Source organism: Peromyscus leucopus, chromosome 1 (assembly GCF_004664715.2).
Source record: "Peromyscus leucopus breed LL Stock chromosome 1, UCI_PerLeu_2.1, whole genome shotgun sequence".
In the NCBI taxonomy this organism is placed as follows: Eukaryota; Metazoa; Chordata; class Mammalia; order Rodentia; family Cricetidae; genus Peromyscus; species Peromyscus leucopus.
This window is the reverse complement of record NC_051063.1, coordinates 164,024,805-164,042,047: the sequence shown is the minus strand read 5'-3', so window position 1 is coordinate 164,042,047 and position 17,243 is coordinate 164,024,805. Positions and strand designations below refer to the sequence as shown.

Genomic DNA, 17,243 nt, shown 5'->3' with positions numbered 1-17,243 from the left:
GTGGAACTTCCTCACTGAACTTCTGAAGCAAGAATCCCAGGTTTTTTTTTTTTTGTTTTGTTTTGTTTTTAAATCCAGACAGGGTCTCAGTTAGGCCTTGAACCCTAAAATCCCTCACTCCTAAATCACCCAGACTTTACCTCTGCTATGTGGCAAGCTGCAAAAAGCACTTTCCAACCCTGATGTCCCCCCACTCCAGCTTTTTTTTTTTTTTTTTTTTTTTTGAGATAAGATATAGTGAAGTAACCCAAGATGGCCTGAAACTCAGCATCCCTCGCCTCGGCCTCCAGAGTGTAGAGAGGAGAGGCTTATGCCGTCATAGCCGGCTTCTGCCAGTTTCCCGTCTCAGAGCTCTACATTCCAATTTTCTCCCTTGAAATCCACTACTCTCTGTTCCCTTCCATGAGCTGGAAATGGGCCTTTTCGGGGGAGGATGAGGGGAACTGAATCTCATGGAGCCCAGGCTGGCCTCCACTTTCACTAAGGAGTAAAGATGGCCTTGAACTTCTGATCCTCCTGCCCCTTCCCTTCCAGGTGCTGGGGATACAAGTTCGTGCCATGACGCCTGGGTTTGGGGACACAGATGAGTAAGGGACAAGTCTCCTGCTTGGGTGTTTTCTGAGACCCACACCTGGCTCTAACCCCAGGGCTGTGAAGACTGGATGTTCACCTGTGGCTTCTCCCTAAGTGGCACTCCACAGACACTGTGAATGAAAAACCCTCTCGCTCCAACTTCAAGGATGCTGGGGAGTACCCATGTCCCTAACTTCATATCACCAACTCCACAGTGAACCCCACAGTGCCGAGTTTCATCTCTGACCCCATAATTCTCCCAGTGGAGTGGCTTCGGATGGCCTCTTAAGTATGGCCAGGGCCTCTCAAGCTCTGACCATGCAACACTTCTATCCCGCAGAATTCTTAGGCCCTCACAGCCCAGATTTAGGGGCAACACTCCCCTGAGGGCAGACCTCATGTGACCCTGAAAGCTGCCCCGGTCCACACAACTCACTGGCCCGCTCTCGAGGAGACTTGGTGGTGTAGACGGAGCAGGCGTTGTACTCATTCAGCTGAGGCTCCAGAAAGGCCACTGGCATGGCTGCGGCCAGGCGGGCCAGGCATTCCCCCAGGGCTGGCCGCAGCCTGGAAGAAGGGCTGAGTTAGCTTCCATGCGCCCCTCCGCCCCGCACACAAGCGCCCCTCCTGGTCCTCTCTGGCGCAGCTCTTGTGTGCACCCTTCGCCGCGTGCCTTGCAAAGACTTGTATGCCGACTGAAATGGTCCCCTCTAGTGATCCCCAGCATGCTGCCGCCCCGTTTCTGCATATTTCCTACCAGGTCAAGCTTGCTCCCCAGAGAGAAGCCACTCAGGCATCTTTAGTCAGCAAGTGTCGGGTTCCCACTCTCTCCCAGATCCCACAGCCCCTGTTTCTGCACCCGGCCTTTCTACTCTGCGCCCTCTTGTGGCTCCTGGCGTGAACTTCAGCTACCCTGGTACAGCAGCAGGTGAAGACTGTCACATCTCCAGCTTTGCACCCCACCCCACTTCACATGTCCCCTCCTTTCCCCATAGCCTCACAACGCCTGTCTAAGCCTCACGGCGTGTCCCAGTTTTCTTACTTCTCCACGTAGGGGTTCCTGGTGGTTCCCAGAGAGTAGATGCTGCACAGCGTTCGGTAGCAGGAGACTTGCACGTCATCCACTGAGAAGGGAGGGAGAGTGAGGACTGGGTGAGGCCCCGCCAGCCACCTCTTAACATCTTTCCTGTCACCGCGTGGCCGGTGGGTAAGGGGTGAAGCTGAAGAGCCCCCTGCCATTGATGCTTTGTAGTTCAGCCAAGACCAATTCTGTTTTAGCCTCAGGTTCCCTATCTGTAAAGTGGGGCCTTACAGTACTTCCACATGGGATAGTGCGAGGATCAGATGAGTTCCTTTTTTTTTTTTGTTTTTTTGTTTTTTTGTTTTTCGAGACAGGGTTTCTCTGTGTAGCTTTGTGCCTTTCCTGGAGCTCACTCTGTAGCCCAGGCTGGCCTCGAACTCACAGAGATCTGCCTGGCTCTACCTCCCAAGTGCTGGGATTAAAGGCGTGCGCCACCACCCCACCCAGCTACCTTTTTTTTTTTTAAATTTGTGGTGTTGGGGACGGAACTTGACCTTCACACATGCTAGCCAAGTGCTCTACCACTGGACTATGCCCCATCCTCAAATGGATTAATTCTTAAAAAGCAGTTAGAAGAGAGGACACAGGAGGTGCTTACTAAAGGGTACTTGCTTATTTTTCCTTGGATCTCTTCTACGTCCCAGAGGGCCGAGGTAAGAACCTCGCTGACTGTACAAATGTCGTGAGGCAAAAAGAGGTCAGGGAGGGTCAAGATTTAGAAAAGATGGTAGAGAGAAAACCAAATACAATGGAAATGCTTCACAGCATCCACATCTTCTGTGTGTTTGCATTTGTGTGATACAAGTATGTGTATCTGCATGTGGAGGTCAGAGGTCAAAGTAGTCAACTGCTTGATTTCTTTCCATATATATATATTTTATATATTCATATATAAAATAAAGGATCTCACGATGTAACTTTAGCTGGATTGGAACTCACTATGTAGATCAAGCCTTGGCTGGCCTTGAACTCACAGAGATCCAGCTGCCTCTGCCTCCCAAGTGTTGAGATTACAGGCCCAGCTCACCTTGTTTTTTGAGGCAAGATCTCTCACTGACCCTGGAGCTCACATATCCTGCTAGTGTAGACAGGGGTTCCCTTGTCTGTCTTCCCAGCACTGAGACTCCTGGTGCATGCCACTGCACATGGTTTTTCAGAGGACAAAAGGGACCCAAGCCCATGTCCTCACGCTTAAATGGCAAGCACTTTTCCAACTGCGTCATCTCCTCAACCTTTGGGGTTATGAATTTTTAAAATTTAAGGACAGCTGGGTATGGGGGTGCATGCCTGTAATCTCAGCACTTGGGAGGTGGAGGCAGGAGGATCAAGAGTTGAAGGCCTGGGCTAGGCATGGTGATGCAGGCCTTTAATCTCAGCATTTGCGAGGCAGAGGCAGGCAGATCTCTGTGAGTTTGAGGCCAGCCTGGGCTACAGAGTGAGTTCTAGGACAGCCAGGGCTACACAGGGAAACCCTGGCTTGAAAAACAAAAACAAAACAAAAACCAACAAAACAAAACGAGGGCCAGCAGGATGGCTCAGTGAGTAAATGTACTTTCTGCCAAACCTGACAACCTGGGTTTGATCCCAGAACCCACAGGGTGGAGGGAGGGAAACAACTCCTTCAGATGGTCCTGTGACCTCCACACATGCACCATATTGGCATGCTTACACCACGTATATACACACAATAAATAAATAAACAAATAAACACATGTCAAAAAACCCCACCCCAAACTAGAAAAGATTCTAATTTCAAATAAACAGTATAGTTTATTTGAGTCCAGTATAGTCTCTAATGCCCTACAATCCCTGCAGACCCCTCCCACACAGTCCCCCCCCCCCCTAGAAGCAATAGGGCCTGCTATGGTTTGGACATGAAGTGTCCCATAAGGGACATGTTGCAGGCTCAAGGCAGTGATGTTCAGATATGAAACTTTTGGGATCTCATTGGATCATAAGGGCTCTGGCCTCACCAACGAGTCATGCCATTGGTGGATCCATAGCTGGATGGAGACTGTGGAAGGCGGGGCCACGTTGAAGAAAGTAGATCCTTGGGGACAGGTCATTTGGAGGATATGTCTTTCCCCTGCCTCTTTATCTCAGTGTCTCTGATTCCTGGCTCTCATGAGGTCAGCAGCCTGCTACATGCTCCAGCCACCATGATGCCACCCAAAGTAATGGAGCCAAGTGACCAATTACTAAAACCTCTGAGAGTGGGAGCCAAACAGATCTGTCCACCTAAAACTGGTTCTTCCAGATAGTCCATCACAGCGAGACATTCTGACTAGCGGGGCCACTTCTAGACTGTTCCTTAGAGGAGTTGCAGCAACTCCTCATTGCTTTCCGCCTCTTCCCCGGCCTGGGAGGATGCCATGGTGAGTCATATTGCACCATGAGGGAAGACACCATTTTAGAGAAGGCAGAGCAATGAGATGGATGAACCTGAGCCTCTGCTCTTAGGATTTATGATCTACTTTGGGGACTGCTACATTCAAGAGAAAGAAACGTCTAGCTTGTTTGGGGTACAGTGATTAAGGGTCATTGGGTCTCTGGTGCAAGAGGCTGAATCTGTCTACTTCAGGTGTATGTGTGGTGCTGGGGGTGGAACCCAGCACCTTGTGTATTCTAGGCAAGTACTCAATGGCTGAGTCACGCCGGGTGGTGGTGGCACTCGGGAGGCAGAGACAGGCGGATCTCTGTGAGTTCGAGGCCAGCCTGGGCTACAGAGTGAGTTCCAGGAAAGGTACCAAAGCTACACAGAGAAACCCTGTCTTGAAAAGCAAAAAAAAAAAAAAAAAAAAAAAAAAAAAAAAATCAGTGGCTGAGCCACACCCCAGCCCCTCACTGGGGATTCTAGGCAGGGGCTCTACCACTGAGCCACACCCCAGCCCTTCACTGGGGATTCTAGGCAGAGGCTCTACCACTGAGCCACACCCCAGCCCCTCACTGGGGGATTCTAGGCAGGGGCTCCACCACTGAGCCACACCCCAGCACCTCACTGGGGATTCTAGGCAGGGGCTCCACCACTGAGCCACACCCCAGCACCTCACTGGGGATTCTAGGCAGGGGCTCTATCAGTGAACCACACCCCAGCCTCTCACTGGGGGATTCTAGGCAGGGGCTCTATCAGTGAACCACACCCCAGCCTCTCACTGGGGGATTCTAGGCAGGGGCTCTACCACTGAGTCACACCCCAGCCCTCACTGGGGGTTCTAGGCAGGGCTCCACCACTGAGCCATGCTTTTGGCCTTTCATTGTGAATTCTAGGAGAGTTATCACTGAGTCTTCTTTGCTCTTCCTTGCTCGGCACCAGCCCAGTAATCTACCACTGAGTTGCATATCCTCAGCCCTTGTTTTCCTTTTGCCTTAGCCCAGGCTGCCCTCACACTTGCAGCAGACCTCCTGCCTCAGCTTCTTGGGTGCTGAGATGGTGAGGCGGTATACACCACTGTGGCGTTGGAGTTCACATCTTGGTTAATGCCTCTGTCCCCGACATTTTACTGCTGTGTGCTTTGGCAATAGCAAGAAAGCATATGTTCCAACACCTGACGACTCCCCCACGCACCTCGGCTGGGCTCTGTGGGGGAAGCTGACACCCCACCCCACACCCCTTGCCCTCGGTGTCCGGAGTCCTTACGGATGACATCGTCTCCGAACTGGTGCTGGGCGATGTGCTGGAAGAGGGTGGTGAGGACAGGCAGCAGGGCCACCGTGGTGTAGGTGAGGTTCTGGCCCACGCCCTTGACCTGCGTGCGCGCCTGGGACACCTTGCCTAGTCTCAGGTTCTCCACCATCTTCTCAATGTCTTCGGAGGCACTCTCGAAGAAGGAGCGGAGCCCAGCCTTCACAATCTCGGGGCCGGACTTCATCACCGTCCTAGGAGGGGTGTGCAGAGCTGTAGCTGCAGAAGCAGAGCGTCTCCCTCTCCTCTCTCTTCCTTCGCTCCCCCTCACCCTTCAACTGCCCCCCCTCCATTCCTCTCCTCACCATGTCACCTAGGCTGGGGTTCAGACAGTATAGGAGGCCTGGGTTTGGGGACATGAATCAAGTGCATGCGGGTACCCAAGCCATACCTGGCATCCAGGGAACGTGCCAATATGTGAAGACAGTTGACCACAGCAGGAGCATCCGTCCCTGGGAATGGAATACGGGCCAGGATGAAGGAGGGGTCCCGAGGCCAGCACCTCCTTACATCCGTCACACCCTTCTCTTGACTCCAATCCCTGGCTAGGTTCAAGCGACCCCACATCTACCCGGCCTGGGCTTCTCCTGGGTGACCCCCCCACCCCTGGCCCTGACTGTCCTCCTGCTCTTCCTTCCAGCTCTGACCGCTCAGGGCTGTCCCTGTGTGGGACAGGCCCACACGACTGACTACCCCACCTCCAGGACGAACCAGTCTTCTTCAGAGAAAAAAATAAACATAAGAAGGAGGCTGAAGCTGGTGTTCTGTTTTCCAGGTGGAGTTGGTGATAAAGAGAGAGACCTGGCAGACAGGCTCAGAGCAGGGCTACTTACCAAAGAGAGAGACTCGGTGGCGGACAAGAGCAGCGAGTTTACAGAAGAGGCTGAAGAAAGAGAAAGGGACAGAAGGACAAGGGGACACGGAATGAGGAGATCAACTAGATGACAGATGGTGGTGACATGATCAGAGGAGACAGGAACCCAGAGGACAGGGAGGGGACAGAACACAGAGGTGGGCTGGCAGGCAGAGCGAGGGATAAAGAGATATGACCAAACTTAAAAGTCACAGGCAAGGACTGTAGGAGTGACTTATTCTTAGAGAGAGTGATGGCCTAGACTCCCCCAGTGAGGGGCTGGGGTGTGGCTCAGTGGTAGAGCCCCTGCTTAGAATCCCCAGTGAGGGGCTGGGGTGTGGCTGAGTGACAGGCTGCTTACTTAGCAAATGTAAAGTTCAGTCCTCAGCACTGCAAGGAAAGAAAGTCACAGCAGTAACTGGCCAGTAGAGGTGATGGAGGTGAGGCTGCCTTTGTCAGAGTGACCAGTTTGTGTCTTTTGAGTCCTGGGAAACCCCTCTAGTCCCAGAGTTGGTCACTCTAGAATATCCCAAGGCAGAAACACCCATCGGAGCCAATTAGAGTCCAGGTCAGTAATAAGAGGTTTGGGTAAGGTCAGAGGTCACAGGAAGCCCACCTGGTGATCATTTCCTTCTCCTTGTTGGAGGCGTGGCCACCACTGCCCAGCACTTTGGCCGGTGTGGACAGGAAGTAGAGACAGTGGTTGGTGAAGTATTGGTTGATCAAAGGAAGCAGAATCTAAGGAGGGGAAGGAATGTGGGGTGGGCTGGGTCAGGGGTCCAGGGACCGTCCCAGACCACAGTCCCCCAGCTCTGAGCCCACCTCTCACCTTAGCAAAGAATTTAATCTCCTGCTCATGTGGAGACTTCTCCACTCGTCCACTGCTGACCACAGCCTCTGTGGGGAAGGACAAGGAGGAGTCATCGTGTGTTTAAGTGGCAGAAGCCAGCATGCTCTGGTGGGAAGGGACACTGGGGGCAGAGTCAGGAGACGATGGCAGATAAATTCTCTCTCTTTCTTTCATATCTGCTCTGGCCACAGTCAAGCCACCTGGGTGAGGCCCTCGGAGCCCTCCTGTGGCTCCGTCTCTGTCCCAGGCGCCCTCAGAGCCCTCCTGTGGCTCCATCTCTGTCCGAAGGACCAGCCCTTCATCTCCCACCTGCCTGCAAAGCCCAGCCGCCTCGCCCCACGTCCTAGCACTGTCTTTTTTCAATCACTCGGCTCTAGCCTGGGACATGGGGTGGGTGGGGGCTTCACAAGCCATTTGCTGGGCCACCCTCCAGATGTCCAAATGCCCCCTTCAGCCCTCAGTGTCTTGGCATAGACGTCACAGTGTCATCTGGGTCTTCCTTGAATACCCTGTTTAAATGACAGCCGGCTCCACACTCCCCACCCCTCCCCCTTTCCCTGGTTCTCAACCTCCTGTTTCCCTGACACTAGACACTTGCTGGAACACTCGGTTTGGCTATGTGTGATTCTGTTTGACTCCGGAACTGGGATGCAGATGAAGAAGGTCTTTGCCTTGCTCCCTGCTGGTCCATCCCTTCATCCAAAGCAGACTGGCACATAACTGATGCTCAACAGACATTACTTGGGAGGAACGGGTGAACTGGTGCCCCAGGTGAGTCTTTACAGACGACCTGGAAAGCAGGGAGGGGATTCTTCCTACCCAGATGAGCGATGAACTCCTGGGAAATGTCCATCCAGCGCAACAGCTGCTGCAGGAAGCCAAAGGCAAACCGCTTCTCAATGGAAGATGTGTCCAGTTCCATGTCCTTAAGGCCTCTGTTCGGAGCGGCAGAGAGGGGTCAGCTCAGACACAGGCCCTGCCCTATTTTACACACCTCAGTGGTCAGCCCGTGCATGCTGCCCACTTGCGGGTCCTTCCTCCACCGGCCTCTTCTTCATTTCGGGCTGTTCTTTGAGTTTTGCTTCCCCATGCTCCGTCCCCTTGGGCTCATCTTAGTAGCCTCGTCTCCACTCGGAGGCCACGCCCTTTAGCATCTCTTACGGTCCTGACTTCACTCTCCAGGCTACACCGCCTCCCTTGGAGGGCCCCCTTCTTGCCCTGCTGTTCTCAGGTCCACCCTTTGGTTTCCTTATGGCCCCACCTCCGCCCCCAAGCCCCGCCCCCATCTCCTTCCTTCCCGCCCCGCCTGCAGGGGCGCCGGTCCAGGTTCCCCGCTCACGTGCCTGGTGACAGCATAACCATTCATCTGCAGAAACTTGAGCAACTCCTGGGCCTTCTCTCGGTCCCGTGCCTTCTCCTTGGCCGTGAGCGTGTCGTAGGGGACCAGTAGGGGATGGGACCCACCCCCTGGGGACGGCAAAGATTAGAAATCAGGGGCCAGGGAAGACCCAGGTTGCTCTCACTGATTCCTGCAGCACTAAAAGGTGCTAACAACGTAAACATCGCTTTCTGATGCTCGCTCAGCTCTGGGGCGGTGGAGCAGGCCGGGGAGAGGGGCTTAGTGACCATGAAACCGGGACGCGAACCGAGGCCCGGTGACCGCAGGACTTATGCATGGAGAAGAGAAAGAAGAAGGTGGTCAGTGGTGCGGAGGGCTGGATGTCCTCACCTTTGGCCTCCAGCTCTTGCTTCTTCTTTCGCCCCCACGTGTTGTGGTAATTTTCCGCCAGTTGTTCGGCCATGGCCTGGAAGCGGGATGCAGAGAGTCAAGGACCCGATTCAAGCGGCCCTGTGCTTCCCAAATAAAGAGTCCACAGTCTCACCTGCAGCTCCCGGGACAATGTAACCCCGCTGAGGTCTGGGGGCTGGGGATTGTAGCCTTCTCGAGGGTCATATGTCTGAGAGGAGAGAGGGAGAGGGATCCTTAATGGGCCAGTAGGAAGACCAATTAGCTCTGACCCTGGCTCCAGGAGCCTTCCCTGAGGCAGCCCTTTCAGGGCCTGTCTCTAAGCCACCCTCCTCTGCTCTTCAGTGCCTCAGATCCGTGGCTGTCCGTTTGATGCTGAGATTTCTGCTCACGGCTGCCCCTTCTCCTTCCCCCCTGCTCAGACCTTCACTGCCTCCTAGCAAGCTCACCTGGGCAGTTTGGGATATCTTCCTCGTCTTCTTCTTCTCTGTCTTTTCTTCCTCACCTTCTCTGGCCTTCTCTACTGTCCACTCCCAGGCAATCATGGCCTTCAAGGACTCCTTGATGGGCCAGCGGTAAATCTCTTTGTCCTGGGGTAGACAGAGGAAGCAGAGTTGGTGGAATGGGCCCAGAAGGAAGGACCGTTCAGCTTCCCTGGTCTCTACCGGCTCACAGGGGAGAAATCCCCACCAAGGGCTAGAAAGTAGGAAGTGGCGCGGTCAGGATTGGAACTCAGGACTCTGATCTGCTTTGTAAACAAGTGTCTCAAACACAGTGCTAGTACCCATTTTCCAAGAGCCTCAGAGAGGTTACCAAGGACTCTAAAAGACATGAGAGTTCTGGGGTCCTCCAGGGGAAGCATCCGATCTTGAGAGAAGGCAAAATCCATGACCAGATACCAACCTATGAAGTGTCTCAGTCCTCCCCAGACCCCTAGATTTTGGAGCTGCATTCTGAGCTCTGCCATCGGGCCTGAGGGCTTGGTCACCTTCTCTGAAAAGGTCTTGTAGGGTCTCAGCATGGGGTGGGTCTTCAATTCCTCATCAGCATTCTCGCCGTAGGACCAGTTGTTCTGGATCTAGAGGAGGAAGCGGGATGAGAGGCGGGCAGCGGAATGGTGGGGGTCCCCTGAGGGGACTGAGGGCTCTCGGGGAACAGTGGCGGTCCTGGGGGTGGCTGCGGGCCTAAGACAAGCTGGGTCTCAGAGAAGACATGGGGCTTGGGGCTTGGGGCAGGCGGGGTGGAGGAGCCGGCGTTCACCTTGTCGAAGGCCCACTTCTCATGGGTGTACTCGGCAAACTTGTTGATGAAGGAGTCCAGCTTCTCTGGGATGATGACACTGGAAGTAGAGACGGGGATGGCAGGCGTTGGGTGGGGTTTGCCTCTCTGGAACCTTCCGTCGCCCAGCCTAGGCCCACCACAGTCTGTCCCCGGGTCTCACTTGAGGGTCTCCACGGGCCGGGGGTCAAAGTTGCCTTCAGCGTCCACTGTGGCTTTTTTCTCCGTCTTGGACGAGTACGAGGCATCCACATAGTCGGGGGGCAGCGCGCCCGCGATCGCACACAGACAAGGCATGGCTATCCGGTAGAGCTCCTGGTCGTACTTCTGAGGGGGCCAGGCATGGAGGGGAGGACCACGCAGGATTCACTTGCACCCTAATGCCACAGTCCCAGCCCACCCTCTAACCACCGACTCTCCGCTCTGAACCCACACACCTGCTAGTCACTCTCCCTACAGCCCAGGCCTCATTTCATTCTGCTTTGTTTGTCTTTTAGACGAGGTCATGGAGCCCAGGCGGTCCTTAAACTTGATATATAACCCCAGAGTAACTTGGAATTCCTAATCCTGCTTCCACTGACCACTGGAATTAGAGGTGTGTGCCACCACACCCAACGGGGATTTCATTCCGGATCTCCACGCCTGAAGCCCCGAAACCCTCCACACTGCCTCCTCCGAGATCCCATGGGTGCCCAGACCTTATGCGCCAGGGAGTCAAAGATGCCCCAGAAGAGTTTGCGTGTGAGGTGCAGCTCTTCCTCGGAGGTGACCCCGAAGTTGGCCCAGCCTGTAGGGAGGCAGTAGTATTTCCAGCAGCGCTCATAGTGGTTGGTAAGGAGCTGAGAGCAAGAGACACACAAGAGGAGGCGTAAGCAGATGGCAGGCAGAGAAGGCCCCAGGAGGCAGCGGGTGGCGGTGCTTGCTGATGAGATGCTAAGGAGGGAAGGGTGATGTGCCTCTCAGAGAATGGTCCTGGGTAGCTCATTATGCAGAGTTAGTATTCTCAATGAAGAGCCAGGATGGGCATTCAATTACGGCTGGGTTTGTCTGTTGTTTTTACGGAAATAGGCAAGCTAACCGTCTCCTGGTAGAGTTGTGTGCACACTAATGGGATGATCTGTGCTTATGCAAATTAGTACGTCAGATAGAAACACAGGCAGAGCCCCATGCAAATATATGGTAATCAAAAAGGCCTCCACTACCCAATATGCAACCTAGAGTTGGGGCTAATTTAGGCATCTTATGCAAGACAGTCTAAGTTGGGGTGGGGGTAGCTCCTTATGCAAACTAGCATGCAAATGACAAAGTAGGAGAGACAGTATGCAAATATTCAGAATAGCTATGGTACTGTTTATTCAAATAAACGCACTCATTTGAATACTGGAAGGCTGGTGGTCTGGGCATGCGAATAAAATGCTAATTAGGGAAAATAGTGCGCCCATGAAGATATATGTTAATTGAGGCGGGGGCTGGCTTACTTAGTTAGGCAAATTAAGCGGTAATTAGGGAATGTTAGCAGCGCCAATGACGCAGAGCGAATGTCATGGGAATCCTAGCCGGCAAATGAGGAGTCTAATTGGTTTCCTCAGAGTTCGCTGTCCTCAAGCGTAGGTAAGCTGTGGTGGGCGTGGCTGATACGAAGGAGCCCCCTGGTCCTGAAGCAGAGCCAGAGTGTAGGTGAGAAAAGGACAGGCCCCCGCTGAGGACCGCCCTCACCTTGAGTGGCATCTTGGCGAACTCGTTGAGGATTGGCACGTCGAACACCAGGCGTCGAAGCAGGTGCTGCAGCATGGACGGGCGGATGTACCTGGAGAGGACACGCCCCGAGGGGGCGGAGCTCTCACCCGAGGCTCCGTCTCGAGGCCCCGCCCACCCCTCCGCCATCCCGACCCGCCTCACCTGCAGAGCGCCATGAGGCAGTCCTCGATGACATCACGCTGTGCCTTGGTGAGCGAGCGGCCACGCGACAGGCGGTACACGGTGTGCAGCATGGAGTCCACCATGATGGCACGGTGCTCGGTGCCCGCGAAGAGTGGCGCGCACTTGGTGATGAGCGGCAGCACCGCCAGGCACAGGTAGCGGTTCAGTGCCAGCGCCATCTCTGTGGTGCTGAAAGTCGCCTGGGATACAGGGTGAGGCCATCAGACCCGCTGCACACCCCTGGTGTTGCCTTGGTACCCAGGCTCCTTTTCTGATCAGTCATTCTTCTAAATCTCACTCCTCCAGATCTCTACCCACATCCTTATTACTTAGGTAACAAGTAATAAATCTCTCTCTCTCTCTCTGCCTTTCTCTGTGTCTGTCTGTCTGTCTGTCTGTTTCTCTCTCTCTCTCTCTCTCTCTCTCTCTCTCTCTCTCTCTCTCACACACACACACACACACACACACACACACACACACACACACACGAAAGCCAGTAACTGATTACTGGAACCCATGACTCCTATTTGGCTCTTCTGCAATGTCGACCTTCTGCACAGGATCTCGTACCCCAGACTAGCCTGGAACGGCTGGTCATCTGCCTCTGCTTCCCAAGTGCTGGGATTACAGGCATGCCCAGCTTTTTGTTGTTGCTTTGGCTTTTGTTTTGAGATAGGGTCTCATTGTGTAGTCCTGGCTGGCCTACAACTTGCCATGTCTAGAACTTGCTATGTAGACTAGGCTGGCCTACAACTCATGGTGATAGATTGGCCTGCCCCTGCCTCCTGCGTGCTAGGATTAAAGGCGTGCATCGCCACACCCAGCTCTGCTTTGGTTTTTTAAGGGAGAATTTGACTGTAGCCCGGGGAACTCACTGTCCTCTGGCCTCCATCTCTCTGATACTAGATTAAAGGTGTGTATCACTTCACCCAGTCAATGCCTTTTCATAACTGAAGGTACTAGGGATTCCTACCCACCCTTCAGCAAAACTGTTTTTCATAGGTTTTGTTTTCTATCATGAGGTGGAGATGAGATCGGGAAATGCATGCAATCCCAGTTCTGCTGATCTGTCCTGTGTGGAGGCACGTGGGTGACCGGCTAGGTGGGCCTGCTCACCGTGTCCAGTGAGGCAGCTGCCCTCATGTCAGGAAGGAACCCCACGTCCAGCACATGCAGCAAGAAGTCCTGGTTCTCAATGCCGTACACCCGGTCCAGGAAAAGCACTATGGATGCCTTGTGGTCAGGCACGAAGGATGCGGACATCTTCGGCTGTATCAGTGCCCCATCTACGGGCAGGGAGGGTGGGGTGTTAGCCTGTGCTTCACCCCCTCTTGCTCCCTCCCAGCATCACTCTCTCGACATTTCCTGCCCCCATCTACCTTTGCCCAGGGTGGGGATCTGCAGTGGGAGGCTGATGATGCCCACAAGGTCGTCCAAGGGCACAAGGGACCGAAGGATGGCTCGGATCCTCAGGGCCTCACCCTTTCCCGCTTGGATCAGCTGGAGATGGTGGACAGGGGAATAGGGTTACCATCAGACAACTGTGCCCCGTCTGGGAATTGCTCTATTCCAGCCATTCCTGACACACGGGCGGTAAAGCAAGCCTCCTTTGTGTGCATGTGCTATGTGCATGTGGGTGTGCCTGTGTGTATGTGGAGGCATGTGTGTGTGCGCACATGGGCATGTGGATGCAAGTATGTGCACTTGCCCCTATACCCCAAGAGAAGGTCAAAGGTTGATGTCAGGTGGCTTTCTTTCTCTATTGCTCTTCCCTTGTTTTTAGAGACTGAGTCTCTCACTGAACCTGAGCCTTATTGTTCCAGTTAACTTGGCTGTCCAGTGAACCCTGGTGATGCCGTTTTTGCTGGCCATTGCTTCTTCTTTTGGAGGGGGGTGTTTTATTTTGTTTTGAGACAGGATCTCTCTGTTATACAGCCCTGGCTATCCTGGAACTCGATACGTAGGTCAGGCTGGCCTGGAACTTAGAGATCCACCCACCTCTACCTCTTGACTAAAGGTGTGCACTCCCATGCCGGGCTGTTTATTTTCATTTATTAGGGGGTGCACACGCTATGGTGTGTATGTGGAGGTCAGAGCATAACTCATGGGAGTTGGTCCTGGTGATGGAAATCAGGTCATCAGGCTTGGTGGCAGGCACTTTTACACACTGAGCTAGTGGCCCTTGTTTGGTTTTTTGAGGCAAGGTCTCACGTAGCCCAGGCTGGCCTCCAACTTACTGTGTAGCCAAAGATGACCTTGAAGTTCTGACCCTCCGGCTTCTACCTGCCCAGTCCTGGGGTGACAGGCCTGTGCCACCACACACGGCTGTGTTGAGAGGGGAGTTCAGTGTGGCGCCATTCCTGGCTCAAGTCTCCTTGAAGAACTCATCTGTATGTACCTTCCCACCCCTCCCCCGAGTCCTCTGGGTCTGCACGCCTTGTCCGTTTCCTCCACTGGACTCCATGGGATCGGGACCTGAGGGTGTCTTGGTCATGAGTGTGTGCCCAGCATCACCTAGCCTAGGACCACACCCACAGTGAGCTGTATGAATGTTGCCCAGAACCTGAATGCTGAGGTTGAAGGCTGGCCATTCACACCCAGGCCTTTCTCAGCCCACCTGACCTCCCAGGGCTCACATGCATCTCAGGTGCGCAGCGTCCCAGCAGGTCGATCAAGGCAGCATAGAAGGACATGATGGCATGTCCCAGGTGCACCCGGTTTTCTTCAGGAGGCTCCTCACCGAAGCTGTAGAGGAGAAGGTGGTGGTGGGAGGAATCCAGGGACATGGCAGTGGTGGCTACCATACTGAGAAGGGGACAGGGACTCACTGCTCACGTCGCCGGTCCCTGCGGACACCTGGTCCATCCCGGGCGGGGTCCTCAGAGATGCGGATGGCCTCTTCGATGGCAGCCAGCAGCCCTGAGCCACCCTCACCCCGCAGGGCGGGTCCGAAGCACTCAGGCTTTCGTATCAACAGCCGCACCACCACGTTAGCGTTCTCTTCCACGCTCTCACCTGGCACCCAGAAAGGTCAGGAGAGCTCTCGAGGAGACCCCACAACACCCCAGAACCCAGAGCACCCAAGGGTAATGTCAGGTCTCCACTGACCCTCAAAAACACTAAGGGATCCCCTCCCAGGGAGGCCTTTGGCTCAGGGTTTGGATGTCACCAGAGGGAGGCTTTAGTCAGCGACCCCACACCTCCCACCCTGCCTCACCATTGACAAAGACAGCGAAGCGCAGGAAGTCCAGGTAGCGTTCACCCCCGCAGGGATTCCATCCGATATCAGGATAGCCTTTGGCCAGGAGCATGGGGCAGCTTTGTAAGCCACAGCCCGCCAGGTACGACACAACCTGGAATACAGAGGCGAGCTCAGCCCAAGTGCTCTCCTCCCCAGGCTGGGCTTGCTATCCTGGAGCTCCTCGGCCCACACACCTCCAGATTCTCAGCAAGCTAGCCCTACCTGCCTCATCCTTCTCCACCCGACAACCCACCCCACGAACGTGAGTCAGGTCCACCCTCCACACCCAACACTGGCTCTGTCTCCCTTGGGATAAACTCCAGCATCCCTGCTACGGCCTACAGGACCTCCATGACTTGACCTCTCAGCACTCCCTCTCCACTGCCTCTATCCCAGCCACAAAGGGCTCTTGGCTGCTCCAGGGCCTCTGTATTGCTCCTCCCCTGAGGTCTGTCTGGCTGCCCAGATCATTCCGAGCTTTATTCAAATTTTACTTTCTCAGTGGGGCTTTCTCTAACCAGTCTCCCCACCCCTTTCCCCTGAAACAAGGTCTCTCTATGAAGCCCTGCCAGCCTGAACTCACTCTCTAGACCAGACTGGTCTCGAACTCACAGAGGTCCACCTGCCTCTGCCTCCAAGTGCTGGGATTATATCTGGTTTATAAATGCTTTTAGGGATGAACTCGTTAATGCTCTATGAAATCATGGTTATGTATTTATTCACTGAGCAGATTAAGCCACAGAGGTCAAAAGTCAGTCTCTTTCTCAGGCCACTCAACTAGGGCGTGGAACCACTGACTTTAGCTGCTGCACTCCAAAGCCCCCTTGTAGCCCACTCGGCCAGGACAAGCACCAAGGACACCCAGTGGGGGAGTGCAGCCCACAGACCTGCCCCTGCCCCTGGTGAAGGAGCCGCTGACTGCTGGGTGCTCCTTCTATGGTACCCCCTTCTGATTGAGCCCTGGGATGTCTAACATCAGTCTGAACAGGGTGCTCAGAGCCAGCATGTGCCCACACAGACAGGCACGGTCAGGTTTCCTCTCGACACACCTTTTCCAGATCTTGCTCTTGTAATGCCAAGGCCAGCTCATTGTTGTCAATGACCGAAGCAGCTGCCACATCCAGGGGTGTGGAGCCCTGCATGCCTGTGGGGACAGAGAGGGATCAGAGTGGATTGTGGGTAGACATCACTGCCTTCCTCACTCCCTTTTAAAAGATGTATACGCATCTGTGTGTGTGTGTGTGTGTGTGTGTGTGTGTGTGTGTGTGCGCGCGCGCGCACGCGCGCGCGCACGCACACGCGCGCGTAGACATGGAGGCCAGAAGAGGCCACCAGATCCTGTAGGGCTGGAGTTACAGGTGGTTGTGAGTCACATAAAATGGGTGCTGGGATCTGAACTCTGGTCGTCCTGATAGAGCAGCCAGTCCACCGAGCCATCTCTCCAGCCCTTCCCAGCTTGACGGTGTCGCCTCCTCTGGGAAGCCCCTTCCTGACCACCCCCTTTCCACAATGGGCTAAGGCCTCAGCTGCTTTGTGCTTTCTCCAACCCAGCTCTCAGGCCTCTGGGTTGATGATGTTGAGACTGAGCTTTATTCCCTGGCTGTCCTGTGAGCTGTGGGCCAGTCAAGGTTGTCTGGGCCAGGGTCCTAGTTGGTTTCTTTTCTTTTCTTTTCTTTTCTTTTCTTTTCTTTTCTTTTCTTTTCTTTTCTTTTCTTTTCTTTTCTTTTCTTTCCTTTCCTTTCCTTTCCTTTCCCTTTCCTTTCCTTCTTTCCTTCCTTCCTTCCTTCCTTCCTTCCTTCCTTCCTTCCTTCCTTTCTTTCTTTCTTTCTTGACAGTCTCATGTAGCCCAGGCTGGCCTCAAACTTGTTATGTAGCTGAGGATAACTCTATGGCCTCTGCCGGGCGGTGGTGGCGCACGCCTTTAATCCCAGCACTCGGGAGGCAGAGCCAGGCGGATCTCTGTGAGTTCGAGGCCAGCCTGGGCTACCAAGTGAGCTCCAGGAAAGGCGCAAAGCTAC

The 17,243-nt window shown here is 54.2% G+C and overlaps 1 protein-coding gene across 6 annotated transcripts in view; it reads right to left on the bottom strand.

The window, feature by feature from the left end:
- The window catches only part of Ryr1 (ryanodine receptor 1), a 121,632-nt gene that overhangs the window by 49,456 nt on the left and 54,933 nt on the right, over positions 1 to 17,243 (bottom strand). For all 6 annotated transcript variants that reach the window (XM_037199577.1, XM_037199566.1, XM_037199568.1 and 3 more), the window contains 24 exons: positions 16,275 to 16,369; positions 15,202 to 15,337; positions 14,813 to 14,999; positions 14,621 to 14,729; positions 13,364 to 13,484; positions 13,101 to 13,270; positions 11,964 to 12,184; positions 11,781 to 11,871; positions 10,763 to 10,903; positions 10,228 to 10,391; positions 10,047 to 10,125; positions 9,775 to 9,864; positions 9,236 to 9,376; positions 8,923 to 8,997; positions 8,769 to 8,844; positions 8,383 to 8,506; positions 7,859 to 7,974; positions 7,019 to 7,086; positions 6,806 to 6,927; positions 6,170 to 6,219; positions 5,728 to 5,788; positions 5,292 to 5,530; positions 1,616 to 1,697; positions 1,010 to 1,140 (listed from right to left, as the gene is read on the bottom strand). In XM_037199577.1, the coding sequence (XP_037055472.1) occupies positions 1,010 to 1,140; positions 1,616 to 1,697; positions 5,292 to 5,530; positions 5,728 to 5,788; positions 6,170 to 6,219; positions 6,806 to 6,927; positions 7,019 to 7,086; positions 7,859 to 7,974; positions 8,383 to 8,506; positions 8,769 to 8,844; positions 8,923 to 8,997; positions 9,236 to 9,376; positions 9,775 to 9,864; positions 10,047 to 10,125; positions 10,228 to 10,391; positions 10,763 to 10,903; positions 11,781 to 11,871; positions 11,964 to 12,184; positions 13,101 to 13,270; positions 13,364 to 13,484; positions 14,621 to 14,729; positions 14,813 to 14,999; positions 15,202 to 15,337; positions 16,275 to 16,369 (2,889 nt within the window). The remainder of the gene's footprint in view (positions 1 to 1,009; positions 1,141 to 1,615; positions 1,698 to 5,291; positions 5,531 to 5,727; positions 5,789 to 6,169; positions 6,220 to 6,805; positions 6,928 to 7,018; positions 7,087 to 7,858; positions 7,975 to 8,382; positions 8,507 to 8,768; positions 8,845 to 8,922; positions 8,998 to 9,235; positions 9,377 to 9,774; positions 9,865 to 10,046; positions 10,126 to 10,227; positions 10,392 to 10,762; positions 10,904 to 11,780; positions 11,872 to 11,963; positions 12,185 to 13,100; positions 13,271 to 13,363; positions 13,485 to 14,620; positions 14,730 to 14,812; positions 15,000 to 15,201; positions 15,338 to 16,274; positions 16,370 to 17,243) is intronic.